The 16,074-nt window shown below is 44.4% G+C and overlaps 1 protein-coding gene across 1 annotated transcript; it reads left to right on the plus strand.

Moving 5' to 3' along the window:
* Window positions 1-1,993: 1,993 nt before the first annotated feature.
* NOBOX (NOBOX oogenesis homeobox) lies at window positions 1,994-15,151 on the plus strand. The gene is made up of 7 exons (XM_048302726.1): window positions 1,994-2,122; window positions 2,255-2,373; window positions 3,277-3,410; window positions 9,363-9,636; window positions 10,125-10,441; window positions 12,442-12,750; window positions 13,316-15,151. Exons 1-7 carry the CDS (start codon window positions 2,039-2,041, stop codon window positions 13,339-13,341), a joined length of 1,263 nt encoding a protein of 420 aa, XP_048158683.1. The 5' UTR covers window positions 1,994-2,038; the 3' UTR covers window positions 13,342-15,151.
* Window positions 15,152-16,074: the final 923 nt, after the last annotated feature.

The following is a 16,074-nucleotide window of genomic DNA, read 5'->3' on the forward strand; positions in this document are numbered from 1 at the left end:
AACAGTCTGCTCAAACTTTCTTCTCTCCAGACAGAGGCAAATACATGGGTTTGGGTTTATTATTTTACTTCCTATTTTTCAGAAATAATCACTTAAACATTTTTTTTAAGTAGCAGAAATCATACAGACTCATACATTCTGAGCCAGTTGGGAGGTTTTTGGAACTTTTTATTTGGAAATGTAAATGCCAGCTGGGGAAGTATAGGGCTTCTGTATTGTTCTGTTGCCTATTTTAATTATTTCTCTTGTTGTGTTCTTTCTGACCTGTCTTCTACTGTTCAGTCTCTCTTATTGTAACACAGTTTGTGCTTTTGTTAATCTTAGTCAGACTTCTGTACCTAATTTTGTCCTTATCCCCTATTCACTCCCTATCTTGCAAGTCTGTTACTCAGAGGTGTGGCTGAAGCTGCAGAGAAATAATTTAAGGCAGTTATTAGAAGTCTGACAATTAATGTTTTTTTCTTGGCCAGCTTGGGTATGATAGAACTCTATAAAAGTAAAAAGTGATGACATTTGTCAGGTAATCCCTGCTCACACAGCAGACCAGAATTTTGCTCCTTTCTTTTGCTCATCGTAATAAGGTGACAGGATCTTGCCAAGTCATTGATTTTTGTTCTGTTGCTTATTCCAGAGACCTTTGTTATCCCTGGGGCCATTTTCCCACTGCTGAATTTGTACTATACAAGCGTCCCTTTATTCTCTGTGTCTGGAATTACCTCCTATAGTTTACAGTTTGCTTTTAAAATGAGGCTTTTCTCATCACAGATGTTTGAATATCTCCATATTGACCATATCAGGTTCTTTGCTGCTGGTTTCCTGGCAGCACCTGTCTTTATTTTGAGCTCTCTGGTTCTTGTCACTGTTGGGTTTCATTGTGTGGGCTTTTCCTTCCCCTGTAACTGAAACTCCCAATCCAAGCACATCCAGCTTAGGCAATGTGCATGTGGGGTGGGGTTTGGGTTTTTTTTTCCCATTTTTGCCTTGTAGAGTGCCAGGATGAGAAGGAGAACATGCTGCTGAATACAGAGCACTTTGTGGTGGATGCTGATGCTGTTGGTGACCACGGTACAGGGAGCAGTGTGCTACCTGCATTCCCAGGCACAGCCACACAAGAAAAAGTTGAGGATAATTTGGGAATAGAAGATAGGAACAGCTCTGTAAAGAAGGTGGAAGATGGGGCATACAGCACCCTGCAGGCAGCTGGGTCGTCTTCCCAAGGCTCGGTGGTCCTTGATGGCCAGCATGACTTTGCCTTGGTGTGTGGGCAACCATCGGATTTCTGTGGTGACAAGAAGGTTGGATTAGCACAGGAGCCCACGGGTCAGTCAGGGTCACAAGAGCACTCTGAGAGTTACTGCCCTGCTGGGACTGAAAAGGATGCAAAGAAGAGGAGAAGTACCAACAGCAGTGGACTGTGTGCTGAGAAAGCATCCAGTGGAGTGGCTGGAGCTCCCTGCAGGCAGGAGGAGATTGGCCCGGCCCCTCCGCAATCCAAAGGTGCTCCAGCCAGTGCTGCAGTTCAGAATTCCTACAAGGGGTCTTCAGTCCTGGAGTCCAGAGGCAGCTATGATGTGGCCAAGGGAAAAAAATCCTTACCTGTCAAGAAGAAGCCCCGCACCTTCTATAGTGCAGGTAGATCCCGGGGCACACACTGGCACACAGTGGTGCTGGCAGTGCCAGTGGCACTTGGTGTTTCCTTCCCTGTGCTGATCTGCTCTAACTGGTATTGCACTGCACTCCACACCATTAGATGTGTGAAGACTTCCACAAATAAAAGTTGCTGAGTGTCTTTCATTTGAAGCATCACTAGCAATGCTCTTTGCTTTTGAAACAGCAAATGAAGATTTTTGTTTGTTTTTGTGGTTTATTTTTAAAAAAACTTTTGTTACTCATGTATTTCTAAGTATAGTAAAAATGCTCTTTTTTTTCTGTTTCCCTCTCTTGTTAATTTTTTTTCTTGTTTTCTTGTCGCATACTTCCCATCTCTCTCTCTTTGGGCATTGTATCATTTCTAGAGCAGCTAGAAGAGCTGGAGAAGATGTTCCAGGAAGACCACTATCCTGACAATGAGAAGAGGAGGGAGATTGCAGCTGTGGTTGGTGTGACACCACAGCGTATCCTGGTAACGCCTGCTGGGGGAAAGTGCTGCCTTTGGGTTCTGTGCAGAAAAGGGGACAGGGACTGGGACATTGCCAGGGTCCCCATGTGTAGATGGTTTCTTCCCTGAATGCATTCCTTTCTTTCCGTTTTTCAGGTCTGGTTTCAGAATCGCAGGGCAAAGTGGCGGAAATTGGAGAAGTTGAGTATGAAAGGCAACAGAAAATACCCAACATCATCAGCTCTGTCAGTCCCCTTTGGATCAGAGGATTATGGGTGAGGAACTTACTCTGTTTTCTTATTTCTCCACAACCAGTACCTAACAAATTAAATATTTTCTTTTGCCATTTCCCCTTTACCTTTAAACAGTGAACAACTGAGCACTGATTTGGACCTAGGTAGCGTGTCAGATTTCTGGGTAAATTGTGGTGGACCCTCTTAAAAGTCCTTTTGATTAACCTGTTGCACACATTAATCAAATTAATTTTGAAACGAAACTACTGAAATTGCTCTGGCTGAAGTCATGTAGAGAGCAAGGGATGAGATGGAAACGTTTATGGAATCATCTCTTCATTTTTAGTTTCTGTGAATGCATCGCCCAGGTGCTTTGGGTGAGTTTGGGGATTCTTTTAACCCAGTTCTCCCACCACTGCTTTCCATTTCCATGGATTTTCACTTGGTGATGGAAATGCTGCTTGCTTAGATCAGTCTTAGAAAGCCATGGACTTTGAAGAAATACAAGGTAGTACCTTTCATATGTGAGCAGAGGACATTAATGGGGGGGGAAGGGACTGTGTGAGACGAGAGATGGTCTTTCAAGGGATGGTGAATGTGTGAGAGAAGAAATCAATCTCCATAGGGATGTATTTATGGCAATCTGGAGTGAGTGTCTTCTTAGGAAGAAAACTGAATGAAAAGAGGAAAAATTAAGTGGAAGAGGAGAAATGAAAGATTGGAGAGCACCTGACTTACTTCATTGCACTGTCCCTGCTGCCTGTCCTATACAAGTAACCTGGGGCTGCCTCCCCAAAGACTTGGTACAAGACTTGATTCCTTGCACTTGTAGTCAGCCAGTGCTTTCCCTTTCCACCTGCTTGTGATGTAGGATCTGCCCCTTGTCAGATAGAAGAGTGCATGATGGTCATAATGCCTTGTCTTGTCCTCTGTGTCTGCCTGCAGGGCACCTCCTCTGCCTGTGCTTCCATTGCCTGATGCTGCTGGAGACCAGCCTGCCGTGCTGGGAGGAGACCCTGGAGCTGGGGACTCCTCCAGCCTGCTCAGCACACACCCTGCATCCCTCACTTCTGCCTCAGGTGAGACCCTGACCAGCACGAGTGTTTTGCACAGCTACAGCATTAGCTGGTGGAGCTGGAAGATTCCCAAATGCTTTAGGAAAGGCCATGTCAGAGCCTTATGCCATCAATGCAAAAAGTGACACCAGCTCACTCTACAGGCTGAGAAAGTTGGGGCTGTTCTGCCTGGAGGAGAAAAGGTTTTGTGGAGACATTGTAGGACTCTTCCAGTATTAGAAGGGGCCTACAAGGAAGCTGCAGAGGAACTTTTCATCAGGAACTGTAGTGGTGGGACAAGAGGGAATGGCTTCAAACTGAAAGAAGGGAAATACAGGTTAGATATTAGGAAGAAATTCTTTCCTGTGAGGGTGGTGAGGCACTGGCACAGAGAAGCTGTGGCTGCCACATCCCTGGAAGTGTCCAAGGCCAGGTTGGATGGGGCTCTGAGCAACCTGGTCTGGTGGAAGGTGTCCCTGCCCATGGCAGGGGGTGGAATGAGATGGTGTTTAAGGTCTCTTCAATGATTCTGTGATTGTAGATATAGCAGCTCACTGCTGATTGAGTCTCTACCAGTTATGTACCAGCACTGTGGTGCCTCTGTGACTATTCTGGAGATAAATTTGCAGTCCTTGTTCCTATCCTAGCACAAGCCAGCAAGGAATTCTGAACAGGGCTTCATAAGGATAAGTGAGCAGGGCATTCTTCCATAGCAGCTGTTTGACACTGGCCCCGCGGCTGTAAATGAAGAGGGAAGTGTTGTTCTGGTTCTGATGTTCTCCATGGCAGATACACACTCCCCATATTCTGGTTTTGATGGAAACATTCTGGCTACAGCCTGAGCCAAGTGAGCTGTGTGAGGAAGGTGCACTCTGTGAACTGCTGGGTGTTGTAGAGGCTCCCTCAGGTACTCCATACCTTTACACATCCAACGGGGCTTCCTTGGCTTCTCCAGGCAGGGCAAGTTTCTGTTTCATGCAAGACCTTGAGGGAGTGCAAATAGCTGAGTTCTAAAGCTGAGGGCTGAATTTAATCCATGTTGCAGTGGAGTTTTAAGTCAGTGGGGTGTGCTGTTCAACCAGTTTTCTACCTGAGCTGAGTTAAAAGATTGATGGCGATGAAAGAGAGAGGATTTGTTTAATTGTTTATTGATGTATGCAATCCAAGAGCATTCCCTAGAGTCAGGGATGCTCCCTAAAGCATTTCCTAGATATGTTTGTGTTTCCAAGTTGGCACAATATTGAAAGATTTCCAAAGTGATGAGGACTCCACCACTTCCTTAGGGACGGATATCCCAATCAGTAGATGTGCTGACATGTGGTACTGCTGTGTGTGTTCTCCTGCTTCCCAGTGTAATTAGTTATTTTGAATTTATTGTCATCATGTCTGTCCCCTTGTTGTCTTCTAAATATATCAGTGTTTAGTTATCAGTGTTAAGGCCGTTTCCTGCAACTCATTTTCTAAGAATGACTCAAATTTTTTAACAGTGCTTTTACCTTAAAGGTATTTTGGTACTGTGGAAAGCAGCTGTAAGAGTGCATCAACAAGCTTAGAATGCTAGAAGTATGTAATTGAAATATTTTCTTGATAATCTAATTCAGTACTTCTGTCATTTAAGTTTGCCTGTCATCCTCTCAAGGCAAGGGCTCCTTTAGTCAATCCAATGACCTTTTTAACCAATAGGACAGTAATTCAGTTAGTTCCAGTTTTTCCACTTCTTGCAACAGAGTAAATATGGTCAAAGTGTTTGAGTAATTCACTGCTTTCAGAGTGATGAAGTGGTGTAATCTGTTGAGCCCTGTATTGAATTGGATAGAAACCGAGGTTTTGCGAAACAGTTTGTTTAAAGGAAACAACCCAAATATCCTCTGATTTCTATGCTTTAGGAACCTCTCCTGGTTCCTAAAGTACCTCTGCAGACACTATTTAGTCAAGAGAGAATATCAGGGAATCACAGAATGGTTTGGGTTGGAAGGGACCTTAAAAATCATCTCATTCCAACACCCCTGCCAGGGGCAGGGACACCTTCCACTATCCCAGGTTGCTCTGAGCCCCATCCAACCTAGCTTTGGGCACTTCCAGGGATGGTGCAGGCACAGCTTCTCTGAGCAACCTGTGCCAGGGCCTCACAGCGAAGGACTTCCTTCTAATACCCAGACTAAACCTACTCTCTGTCAGTGTGAAGCCATTTGCTCCGTTAGATAGTATCTGTCAGAGAAATGAAAGGGCAAGTGTCCTCTCTGAGGGAAAAGACTGATACTACATGTAGAGAGTCCTTGTAGAAGAGAGATCTGCATGGCACAATCACCTGGAAAACTCCAGTTGCAGTTTTGCCTTCCTAGATGCAGGATAACACAGCTATGGGAAATGAAACTTGCTTTTTTTGTTGTTGTTTACCATTGCACAGGCAGACTTTTTCTCTTTAAGAATGAAAGCAAAAAAACAGGAAGAAAATGAAAGCCAATGTGACCTGAATCCATTCAGCATCCTTGTTCAAAAAAAAAAGCTTGCCTAGAAATAGGGCCATCTAGGGACCAACTGTTTTCTTTATTAGGATATCTCAGAAAATGAAGGAAACAAAACTTGGATAGGATAAAATCCAAATTAACAGGAGCAAAATAAAAGCAGGAACAGCTGAATAACAAAGGTTATCAATTTACAACGCAAAACCAATTGATTAGTAGTGTTCCTTGTGGAAACAGGTCATGGGTGGTTTCAGCAAAACACTTTGTGCATCATGGTGCAGTGGGGCCCACAGAGTGTGACCTGCTGGAGTGGCTGTTCAGGTGCTTTCCTTTTTAACCACTTTCAGCAGGACAAGAAAATTATTTAAGAGCGTGAGAATAGTGTGGTGTGTTACCCACGACCTTTGGAGAGTGTTCAGTGCTGCAATTCCCATTGTTTTACCTTGCTCTACCCAGTGCTTCTGACTGTCTGTTGGTTTGTGGGTTTGGTTTGGGTTTTTTTTTTATGTCCCACTGTTTTTACCAGTTCTCCAAACAAGCTGATTAAAGATGTCAGTGAGTTGTATTTGAGATGTGTGTTACCTTCCTGGCAGTTACGGCTTCTGATTTGGATAGTAGCCACACTACTTGCCATAAGAGCCTTTTGTGCCTCAAAACTTCAATTTTGAGCTTGCTTTGATCTTAGAATTGGTTTTTCTTCACTTTTGCTAGACAGCATGATTGAAATTAATGGCTTTTTTTGACACTGACAGTTATTTGAAGTTTTTCTTTGTTTTCTGAGATTCCTTACTGATACATATGTATCTGTGATTCACTGGCTTACGTTTTCTTTCGGAAGAAAAGTTCCTTTCTGTGCCTCTGCCCCACTGGTGCTTTTGCAGGAAATCCTTTGTTTCATGTGTCTGCCTTGCTGAGGACACCTGTCAGGTACCCAGCCTGTGCAGGTAACTCTTAAGCAAAAAGCAAGGTGATTGAATTCACTGGCAGAGATGGGATTGGAATGGAAATCTTGGGAGCAATTGGATGAAGTTGGATATGGTCTGTCAAAGAACAGTAAATAAATGACAAGCTCCAAATAAGCTTCACTTACCGGATTCTGGCTTTCGAACAAATTTTGAACAAATGTGTTTTCTCATAATTTCAAGATGAGGACAAATCTATGAAAAGCTTTGTGATGGCCCTTGATGTTCCAGTAAAGGCTGGAAACAGAATAACCATTCTGGAGTTAAGTGTAAGCCAGGACTGGTTCAGAGATCTGAAGCTGTAAATTATTAAATTGCTCTCCAAAAATTCCCAAGGTTGTCTCATGGACTGAGAACCCAGAAGTAATGGAAGCAAGAAATAAAAATCCTACTGTTACATTCCCATGTTCACTGGGAAGCCTTCTGAGGTTTTCTTTCTCTCTACATCAGTGTCAGTAAGAGCAACAGAATTGTACAATGTGAGTATTATGTCAAGCCAGGGGTCAGAATTCTGCATGGAACAACTCTGGAATCTTCTGTAGATACGTTAGATTTAGCAGATATTACTTCTCTGGGAATTGTTTGTTCTTACTGCATTTGTGACTATTTAGAAGACACAATTTCAGTGTCTCTTTGAAAGGACAGAGAAGCAGAGGTGACTTTACAAAAGGCTGAACCAGCTCTGGAGATTGAGGCTGCTGTCTCACAGTCTCATTTCCTGGGGATCCTATTGCCATGATCCACAAATATTATCTGCACTAAGTGTTGCAAATACTATTTTAAAAAAAAAATCTAATTCTTAGTAGGTATGAAAGTGAGTTTAGAAGTGATTCTTGGGCTGCTTGTGTTCATCCTGAGGAAGAGCAGGGCCATCTGCACAACAGCTCATCCTGCTGTCATTATTGAACTGAAGCTTTTCCTGGATATAGACTGGTTTTCAGGTAAGTTGTGTCCCCCATGGCTGCAGTTCCATAACATGTGTGTGAACATTCTGGGGCACAATGGTCAGGAGAACCAGTGCAAAAGAAGGGCTTTAAAAAAATCAGAAGAGATCTTCAGTTTCATTGCTGGCTAAGCCAAAACCCAGGAATGTGACAGGTGCATCAGAGATGCTGCCTGGCATGGATAAATAGTGTGTTCAAACAGAAAAAATAAACCACTGAGAACTGCTTGGGCATGTGAATGCTTTAGAGATGCCATCCTAGATCTTGCTTCAGTTTTCTGACTGAGCCCAGAATCAGGGCTATTGAAAACTTGAAAAGTTTTCATTGAAACATCGTGATTCCTTCTCTCTATGGCTGCAGAGAGCTGGAAAAAAACAGAATGTGGCAAGATGCAATAAGAGATACAGAACTGCCCAGCACACTGGGGAATCTGAGAAGCAGTGCTGCGAGATGTTGAAGTGAAAACTCCTCGTTGGCTCTCTGGACGTGCGTTCCAAAATTCTCTAAAGGCTACTAATGCTTGTTGTGGCATCTGTAGGTTTAGGTTTGTGTTTAAGGCCTTTGATTCACACCTGTTGGAGTGCATTTGATGTTACTCTCTATGCCTGCAAGGGTGAAGTGCAGCTGCAGACTTTCCCTGAAAGCTTTGCCATGTGTGGGAGTGCTTCACCTGAGCAGCTGGTGATATATTCTCTTCTCTTCCTCATCCTTGTGCTAGACTGGAGAAACTCCTAGCTAGATTGGAGAAATCATTTCAGCTTCTTGCACACTTGATGGCTACACTTGTGAAAAGAGAAACCATTTGTTAATTGCCATAATAAGAGAGAAACTCATTTTCCTTCACCATGCCCAAGCTTTTTGAGCTTATGTATGGTTATTACTCTGGATCATCAGCATACCTGATTCTGATCTTTCATTTTCTCTATTCCACAGAGGCTGTTCTGTAGGAAACTGTTCCTCTCTCCTTTTCCAGAAGTGAGTGAGGAGACAGGTCACCAGACAAGATCCTAGCCAACCAAAAGGTGCTGGTTTCCTTTTCCATCTCCCAGCTTCTTTTTCCCAAGGACCTTCAGCTGCCATCTCTACTTTCTAAATTTTTGTTTTTGGCATGACTCATCAGAGGCCAAACCAGGAGTGAAAGTGGGTTTCAAAGTGGCCTAGACATGGTTTCGTAAAGTCACAGCTTTGTTTCTTTCAAACCACAGTTCATTTTTTCAAAAGGGTGATCTGTGCAGCACACTATTCCCAGAGGACAGTAGAAATGGAAGATGACTGGGGGATTGTTCCTGGCTTTTTTCCAGGAAGTACTTTGCTTCATTTGGCTGCCTTCTTGAGAGCTGGATAAAGATAGTATGCAGAGACTGAAATCACAAAGGTAATTTTATTTAACCAATAAGCATCATCCTGTGTTCCAGAGAGCTTGCTGCTACTCCCTGTTGCTTCTCAACAGTGCTGGTACTCATTTACTTTAATTCCCATCAATTAATGTCCACTCTTTCACTGGCATCTTGCTTTTCTGTCCTGCTCCTCTTGTCATTCCCTCTGCTTGCTCCTGCTGATTCCCAGTGTGACAGCACAGTGACAGTCTCTCTGTTTTATCCACAGCCTCCTCGGTGGCAGGAATGGTGGCACCGTGTGAAGCACAAGCTCAGACCAAGGCGCTGCCGCAGCTGCCCTTCAATTCCAGCGGCGTGGAGTGCTTCCCTAGTCTTCCCAGCCCTCCTCCCATCCGCAGGGCCAGCCTGCCGCTCAGCCTGGCCTTTAACCCCCACGGCCACATTGTTCCCCTGATGCTGGACACGCCCAGCAGTGAATGCAGCTTGGCCAGTCAGGAAAACGGCTCCAGGGAAGCCTTCGCTTACTGCGTCCAGAATCAAGGGTAGGAACAGATGAAGTGTCTTTGAGGGAGATCAAAAAAGTGGCTCCTGGGAGAGAAGCCTTGGGAGGGTGAAGGTGGAACAGGGGACAAGGAATTAGGTGAGAGCAGAAATGAAAATTGAGATGCAGATGTGACAATATCCTTTAAATGGAGAATGAAAATGTGCATAATAGGACAGGGTACCTGCTATGAGACAGGTGCTGCCTGTACTTAGAGTGCTCTCAGAATTGCATGCCTGTCAAGTGAAAGTGAGGGTGTTCCAAGCTTTGGGGTGTGCTTTGGAGAGTGGGAAGATAATCCCCACTAATACCCATTGTTCAAGAATCCTGCTGTGAAAGCACTTGGCTCAAGTGGCTTCTGTTGCCCTTGTCCTGTGCCTGGCATTTGGGAGGAAGGGTAGGCAATAAACCAGTTTTTAATTGTACAGATTGCTGTAGCTGTTGACTCTCCTTTAATCTCTGGGTTGCCTCTCTCCTTGCCCCCTGCAGCTTCAGTTCCACGGTTTCCTGCCCTTACCTCGAGCAGCTGGAGCCTGGAGACGACCTGGAGGCCACCTACTGTCAGTACAGCAGCGGGGGGGAAATCTACCAGCTCTCCCAGCTCTCCCAGTTCTGCCACCCAGGTCACCTGGCCAGCAATGTGTTCTCCAGTGACCATGTCCCTCCTCCAACACCCCTGGAGTCCCATGCAGCTTTCCCTGCCTTATCTGCCAACAGTGGAGCCATAACCTATGGAGCCACAGAAGGCTATGTACAAAACCACACAGGGGGACCACTCATGCCACAACAGCCAAGTGGAAATTCAGGTAAATATCTGAAATATTTTGGCATCCTGCTCCTCTGGCGTAACTAAACAATACCCCGAAACATTCATTATGATCAGTGAGTTTACTGATGAATGTGACAGAAAGAAGGAATGTCCACATGCCTGCTGAAATCTACAGATGTGCCCATCTTTTTTCCACTTAATTTCCTTGTATGCTTGGTTTTTTTAAAGTGCTGAATGACCCGTTCATTTGAATCAAAAGTTACTACCCAGGGTGCACACGTCAGGAAGAGCATTAACCCTGAACGTGTCAGGTAGTGCAGAGGTTCTGTCTGTACTGGAGAAGTAACTTTTCTTTTCCAGGAGTGTCCTGTTGTGTAAATGAACATCCCTTTGTTGTGTGTGGTGGGAGTCAAGGGGGCAGAGAAAAAGGAAAAGGTGCCACAGCAAATGGGATAGTTGGAGACAGTGAGGAAAACCAGGCTTCTCACTGTTTGGCTTCTGCAGAAACCAGTCTGAAATCATGTTATGTATCTTAGGGTAGTGCAAAAGAAGAGAGAGACAGGAGCCAACAGAGTATGGGCAAAGATTCTTCCTCTGACTTAAATTTGCAACAGCACTAAGATGAAGGCATTCTAGCATAATTTTCTGAAAAAAACCTGGGTAAAAGTGGCATTGTTGATCTCCTTGTTTTGTGTCTGGGGTTAGTATTTTGACGTTATTCAAGCCCAAGTATAATCAAATGACAAACTGTTGTAGTTAATTCCTTTGGACTGACAGGTTTGTTAAATTAGGGTCACGCTCCAAAAGCTCCATCCCTTGTCTTACGACATGAGAGAACAAAGAGTTTTAGACCACAGATGCTGGTTTTGTACCATTTCTGTGGACCTTGGGGGAAGTCTGACTCAGAGTCTGACTCACATCAGGCTGCAAGCTGGCTCCTGTCCCCACTCTTCACAGCTGACATTGTCCAGGACAGGTTGGCAGCACCCATGCTATCTAATACACTTGGCCCTGCGCCCTGCTCTAGTGCCAAGGCGTAATTATTATTTTCTGTGGTTTTTCAGTCCAAAGTGACAGAAATAATGAGAGGGCTGTGGCCCAGACTGCATCAAATTAAATGTTTTTATGGCTTGATGCCCGAATGTGTGTTGCATTCCTTGGGGTATGTTGTGTGAGCATAAAGGGGTGTGTAAAGATGCAAGCTGGTGAAGTTGGAAGGTTGTTGAAGGAACAGAGTTGATATTCTCTTATTCCATACTTCTGTCCAGAGCCCAGTCAGCAGTGAAAGGCTTTTCTGTTATGCCATGGGGATGACCAAGTTCACAGAATCCTGGAATAGTTTGGTTTGGAAGGGACTTTAAAGCTCATCCAGTCCCACCCCCTGCCATGGACAGGGACACCTTCCACTATCCCAGGTTTCTCAGAGCCCCATTCAACCTGGCCCTGGACACTGCCAGGGATGGGGCAGCGACAACTCCTCTAAGTTTCAGTGCCTCTCAACTTCCTAACAATGTTCCAGCATTCCCAAAGTGCAGGGCTGGAATCCAGTCTATCAGTGCAGACACACCTGTGAGTCTTACATTAGCACGTAAGCAAGTGAGCAGCGTAGTTGAATTATAGATATTAATTAACAAAACATTCCTGCTTCCTGGTTTACAGCTCTCATAAATGAAAGTGAAGATTAAGCATCCAGCTTATGCTTGGCAGAGCTAACCTGGAAAATGGGACTGGAAAAAAAAATTGGAGTGGTGTCTCTACTATCATTACGTACACTCAGGATCAGTGCTGAGTGGCATCATGGGGTTTTTTCCTGATTATAAAAATGCTGTGAACTTCTTAAGCTTTTTTCCCTAAGAACCATGTTTTGGATAAATACACTGCAGTGTAAACAGCAAAGTGATCCTTGATGTGTGTGTGGTGTCTGCTGCACTGCAATCCTGTGTTTGCACTGAGCTAAGCACAACACACACATCTTGTATACAGACATGCTTCCATTCTTTTCATTATTCTGTCTTTTCTTGGTGGCTTTTCCCTCAGCAGACATCCCTGCCTATCCAGCTGTGCCCTGGAGTGATTTCTACATGCAGGGAGCTCCTTTCTCCAATCAGTTGCATTCCCAAATGCCTTTTTCAAGCATGGCAGGAGGACAGTACTTCACAGAGCCATATCTTCTTCAAGTGCCCAATGGAACAGCACTGGAATCCATGCCACAGACTGGAACACAGCAGGGAGTGACACCACCAGACCAGAGTTCCTACCAGAGCCACCAAACAGAGCCAGAGTTGGCAGCTCTCGCTGAAAAAGAGGACGTAAAGAGCAGCAGCAAGAAAGGAGAGAATATTGTTGGTAACCAACTGATTGTTTTCTTGGAGAAGGAAGGGGGGGAAAGGAAAGAGTTCCAAGATAGCAGTAGCTCCCCCGAATGCAGGATGAAAACTGTGGCATGATTTTTTATGTGAGCTACTGCCTGAGACAGCTCCCATGATCCTGTACCTATCCTATACTTAGTTCATAGATCCGTCTGTTTTTAGAAACGGGGACAGAAAAGTCAGTAAAATAGATGGCAAAGTTTTGTGTTTCCTCAGACATCATCTGTTGTGAGCTGCATGGCTACACAGAACTGATTATTTCTAAGATTTCCAGAGGCATAAACATGTCTCTTCAAGGCAGAACTTCAGCAAGAAGGGAGAAGGGGAAGGGAGAGCTTCCTGTTTGGGTTCTCGGGCTTTTATCTTGGAAACAGAATTACGTTACTCTAGAATTGTTGAAAGGTGTCATATGCAATATTCTTTGGAAGGGTGTCTGTGTGGGGGGTATGTGTTTAATTTTGAGATATAAAAATTTTGAAAAGTTCAAGGTATTTTGTGTCATGTGAGATCACATGTTCTTATGAATCTGGGTTTCTTTGCAGAAACTAAAGGAGAAACTAATGACTGATGCTGCACTCTGAGAAAAAAAAGCAAAGGAAGAGGAAAAATTGCTATTTTAAACTCTGCAAAATAAGAGTCAAAAAGAGAGACAAGAATAATGGTTGCAACAGATGCACTTTTTTATTACTTTTTTTGGTTGTATTTTTTTTTCTTGTTGCCATGATTATTTTCTTGCTGAAGAAAGAAACAGGGATGTTTCACTCAATAAAAGTTCCTGCTCTGTCTTTCTTTTTTTTTTTTTTTTTGCAAATCTCCTGGCTTTATCCTTCTTAACGAATTCTAATCTTGACCAGCCCTCAAGACAGGAAAGAGCTGATACAGGAACCAGAGTCCCATGGGTGAAAATTCCAGATCATGCAAGAGTCAGAAGGTCTGGCTGCTATCCTGGAATACACAGGAAGAGAAACCAGGAGGAGTAAGATATATGCAAAATAGGAGGAAGAACTCTAGCAACTACACCTGATTTTAGTGACTCCAGACAGCAAAAGAAGTGTCATTGGAAGTCTACCAGTGATTTGGTGTTTGCTAGCCTTGAATTACTTCTAAAAAAATTACTTTCATTGTAAAACTTGAACAATAAACAGCAGCAAGACTGTAACTATAAATGCTGGCAGTGTAAGCAGATCCCTTTCTATTATTAATTGGTTTAGCATCCTATCTGAATTGATCTCTTTGATCTTGGCTTGATCGTCTCAGCTCCTGCTTTGCCTGGGAAACAGATCAAATGTGTCTTTGAAATCGGTGGTCAGCAGCAGGAGCAGAGGACTCCAGTGAAGAGCTCGTTCACTCTGAGAGCTACAGTCTCCAGGAATTGTGCTTCCCAGAGGAGCTGTAACCACCTGGATGTGTAGGATGTATAATACAAGTGGCTTAAATGGATGTCAGGTGCTGGGCCTGTCCTTGTGAGGAAAGACCATCATGTTGTAGGAAGAGGGACATGCATTTCCTATGTTACTTCCTGTGTTTAACCCTGAGTCTTCCCACTGGTTTTGGACACAGACAATGCCCAAATCATTTTTGTATTTCCTGTGATGTGGGTGCCCCTCTGTACCTTTTGAAATTAGGCATTACCAGGTCTTTTGTTTCTGTTCCTCTGCAGTCTGTCCATGGAGTGTCTGGCAGGAACTGGATGCTGGAGCTCCTCTCCTTTTTCTTCCTCCTGTAAAACACTGGTTTATGTCTGGCAGTGGCTGAACACTGCTGGAAGACTAAGCAGTATAGACAGGGACAGATTTTGAGTCTACAGCTTTGTGTGGCTATTCTGGAATTTCCATTTCCTACAGCAAAAGCTAATTCTTGCCTGTAATAAGCTGAGAATGGTTGGGCATGTGCATTAGTTCACACTTGTTTCACTCATCCTCAGCTGAACAGCCTAAACCAATATTTCCAAGAGGTGTGAATAGGAGTTTTCATTGCAATTACAAGTCACTCTGAAAACTGTTCATGGTGATGATGGCAAAATTCATCATAGCGAGGGCTGGCTGGGAATCTTGCCTGGATCCAAAACCAGCCCTTCCAGGTTTGGAAGAGGATAAAACCAACAGAATGCCAACTTGCTCAGCCCTACCTGCCCCTTCTCATAGAATGAAGAAGTAAATAATTTAGTATGCTTTTTGAGAAATGCACATTTTCAGAAACAGGCCTTTGGGATGTGGTCTGGTGGCAGAGTCACCACCCCAGCTTGTAGCATCTGCCTACAGCATTCCAAATCCAAATGTGACACTGAGCACTGAATTTTATGTGCTGCAATCTCAAAAGGTTTGAGGATTGAATGAGCACGGTGATGTTTTTGAAATGGGCAATCCTTTGTGTTTAAGCTTTTGGGTAAAACATAAACTTTTCTGGGAAGGGGCTGATTCATTTCCATGCTTGTACTTTAAACTTGCCAGGTTCAATTGGGCTTGGAATTTTGAACTGAGATTTCTTTCCTATCAGAAAGAGGAGGAAAGAGTGGGTAGCTGAGTGTGCAGGGATAGCCAGATTCATCCCCTTTGTGCTCCTGCTGACTTTGGAGCCAAACCACGCTTAACCACAGGCATGATTTTTTTCCCAGCGCTGCCTCTGGCAGAAGCAGTGACAGCCCTTGACCATGTGGCAGGTGTCCCACAAGGTGAAGAGCCTTCCATCCTCCTGTGACCTTCCCTCTTGTACCTGCAATCCATGCTGCACTGGTATCTTGGAATCGCAGCATTCCAGGCTCCTTGTTATGTTCTCCCTGCTGCTCCCTACTTGTAGTGGAATTAGGTATGTGGTGGACAAGACACCATGAGTGCTTTCATTAGCTTTTCATTCCCTTTTCATGTTGTCTTGGTTTGAAAGACAGGTGTTTGCCAAGGAAGGCAGGAGTCTCCCTTGAAATGAAAAAAAAATGCAACCCCCTTCCCTCTGAGTTATTATAATTTTGAAATCAAGGGGCTTTTAGGCAAAGATGTGGGAAATAGGAATAACAGTTCTTTGCTATTATATATCTCTATGTGTACAACAAGTCAAACAAACAGCAATAACTATGGCAGTAACAGCAAACAATCACAAACCCAGTCCATCCCTTCTCGGCGGTCGGGCCCTTTCCCCTTGGGTGCAGTTCCGCTCGCAGCCGGCAGGGGCGCTGGCGGCTCCCGGTGAGCAGGGCAGGTGCGATGGTTCCCCCGCGGCTGCAGGGGGCGCTCCGGAGCGAGCTCGGGGAGCACGCGGCACTGGTGGTCTGGGATCCCGGGAAGGGATGGGACAAAGGCTTCACAAA

This window comes from Corvus hawaiiensis, chromosome 4, assembly GCF_020740725.1.
Source record: "Corvus hawaiiensis isolate bCorHaw1 chromosome 4, bCorHaw1.pri.cur, whole genome shotgun sequence".
NCBI classification, from domain to species: Eukaryota; Metazoa; Chordata; class Aves; order Passeriformes; family Corvidae; genus Corvus; species Corvus hawaiiensis.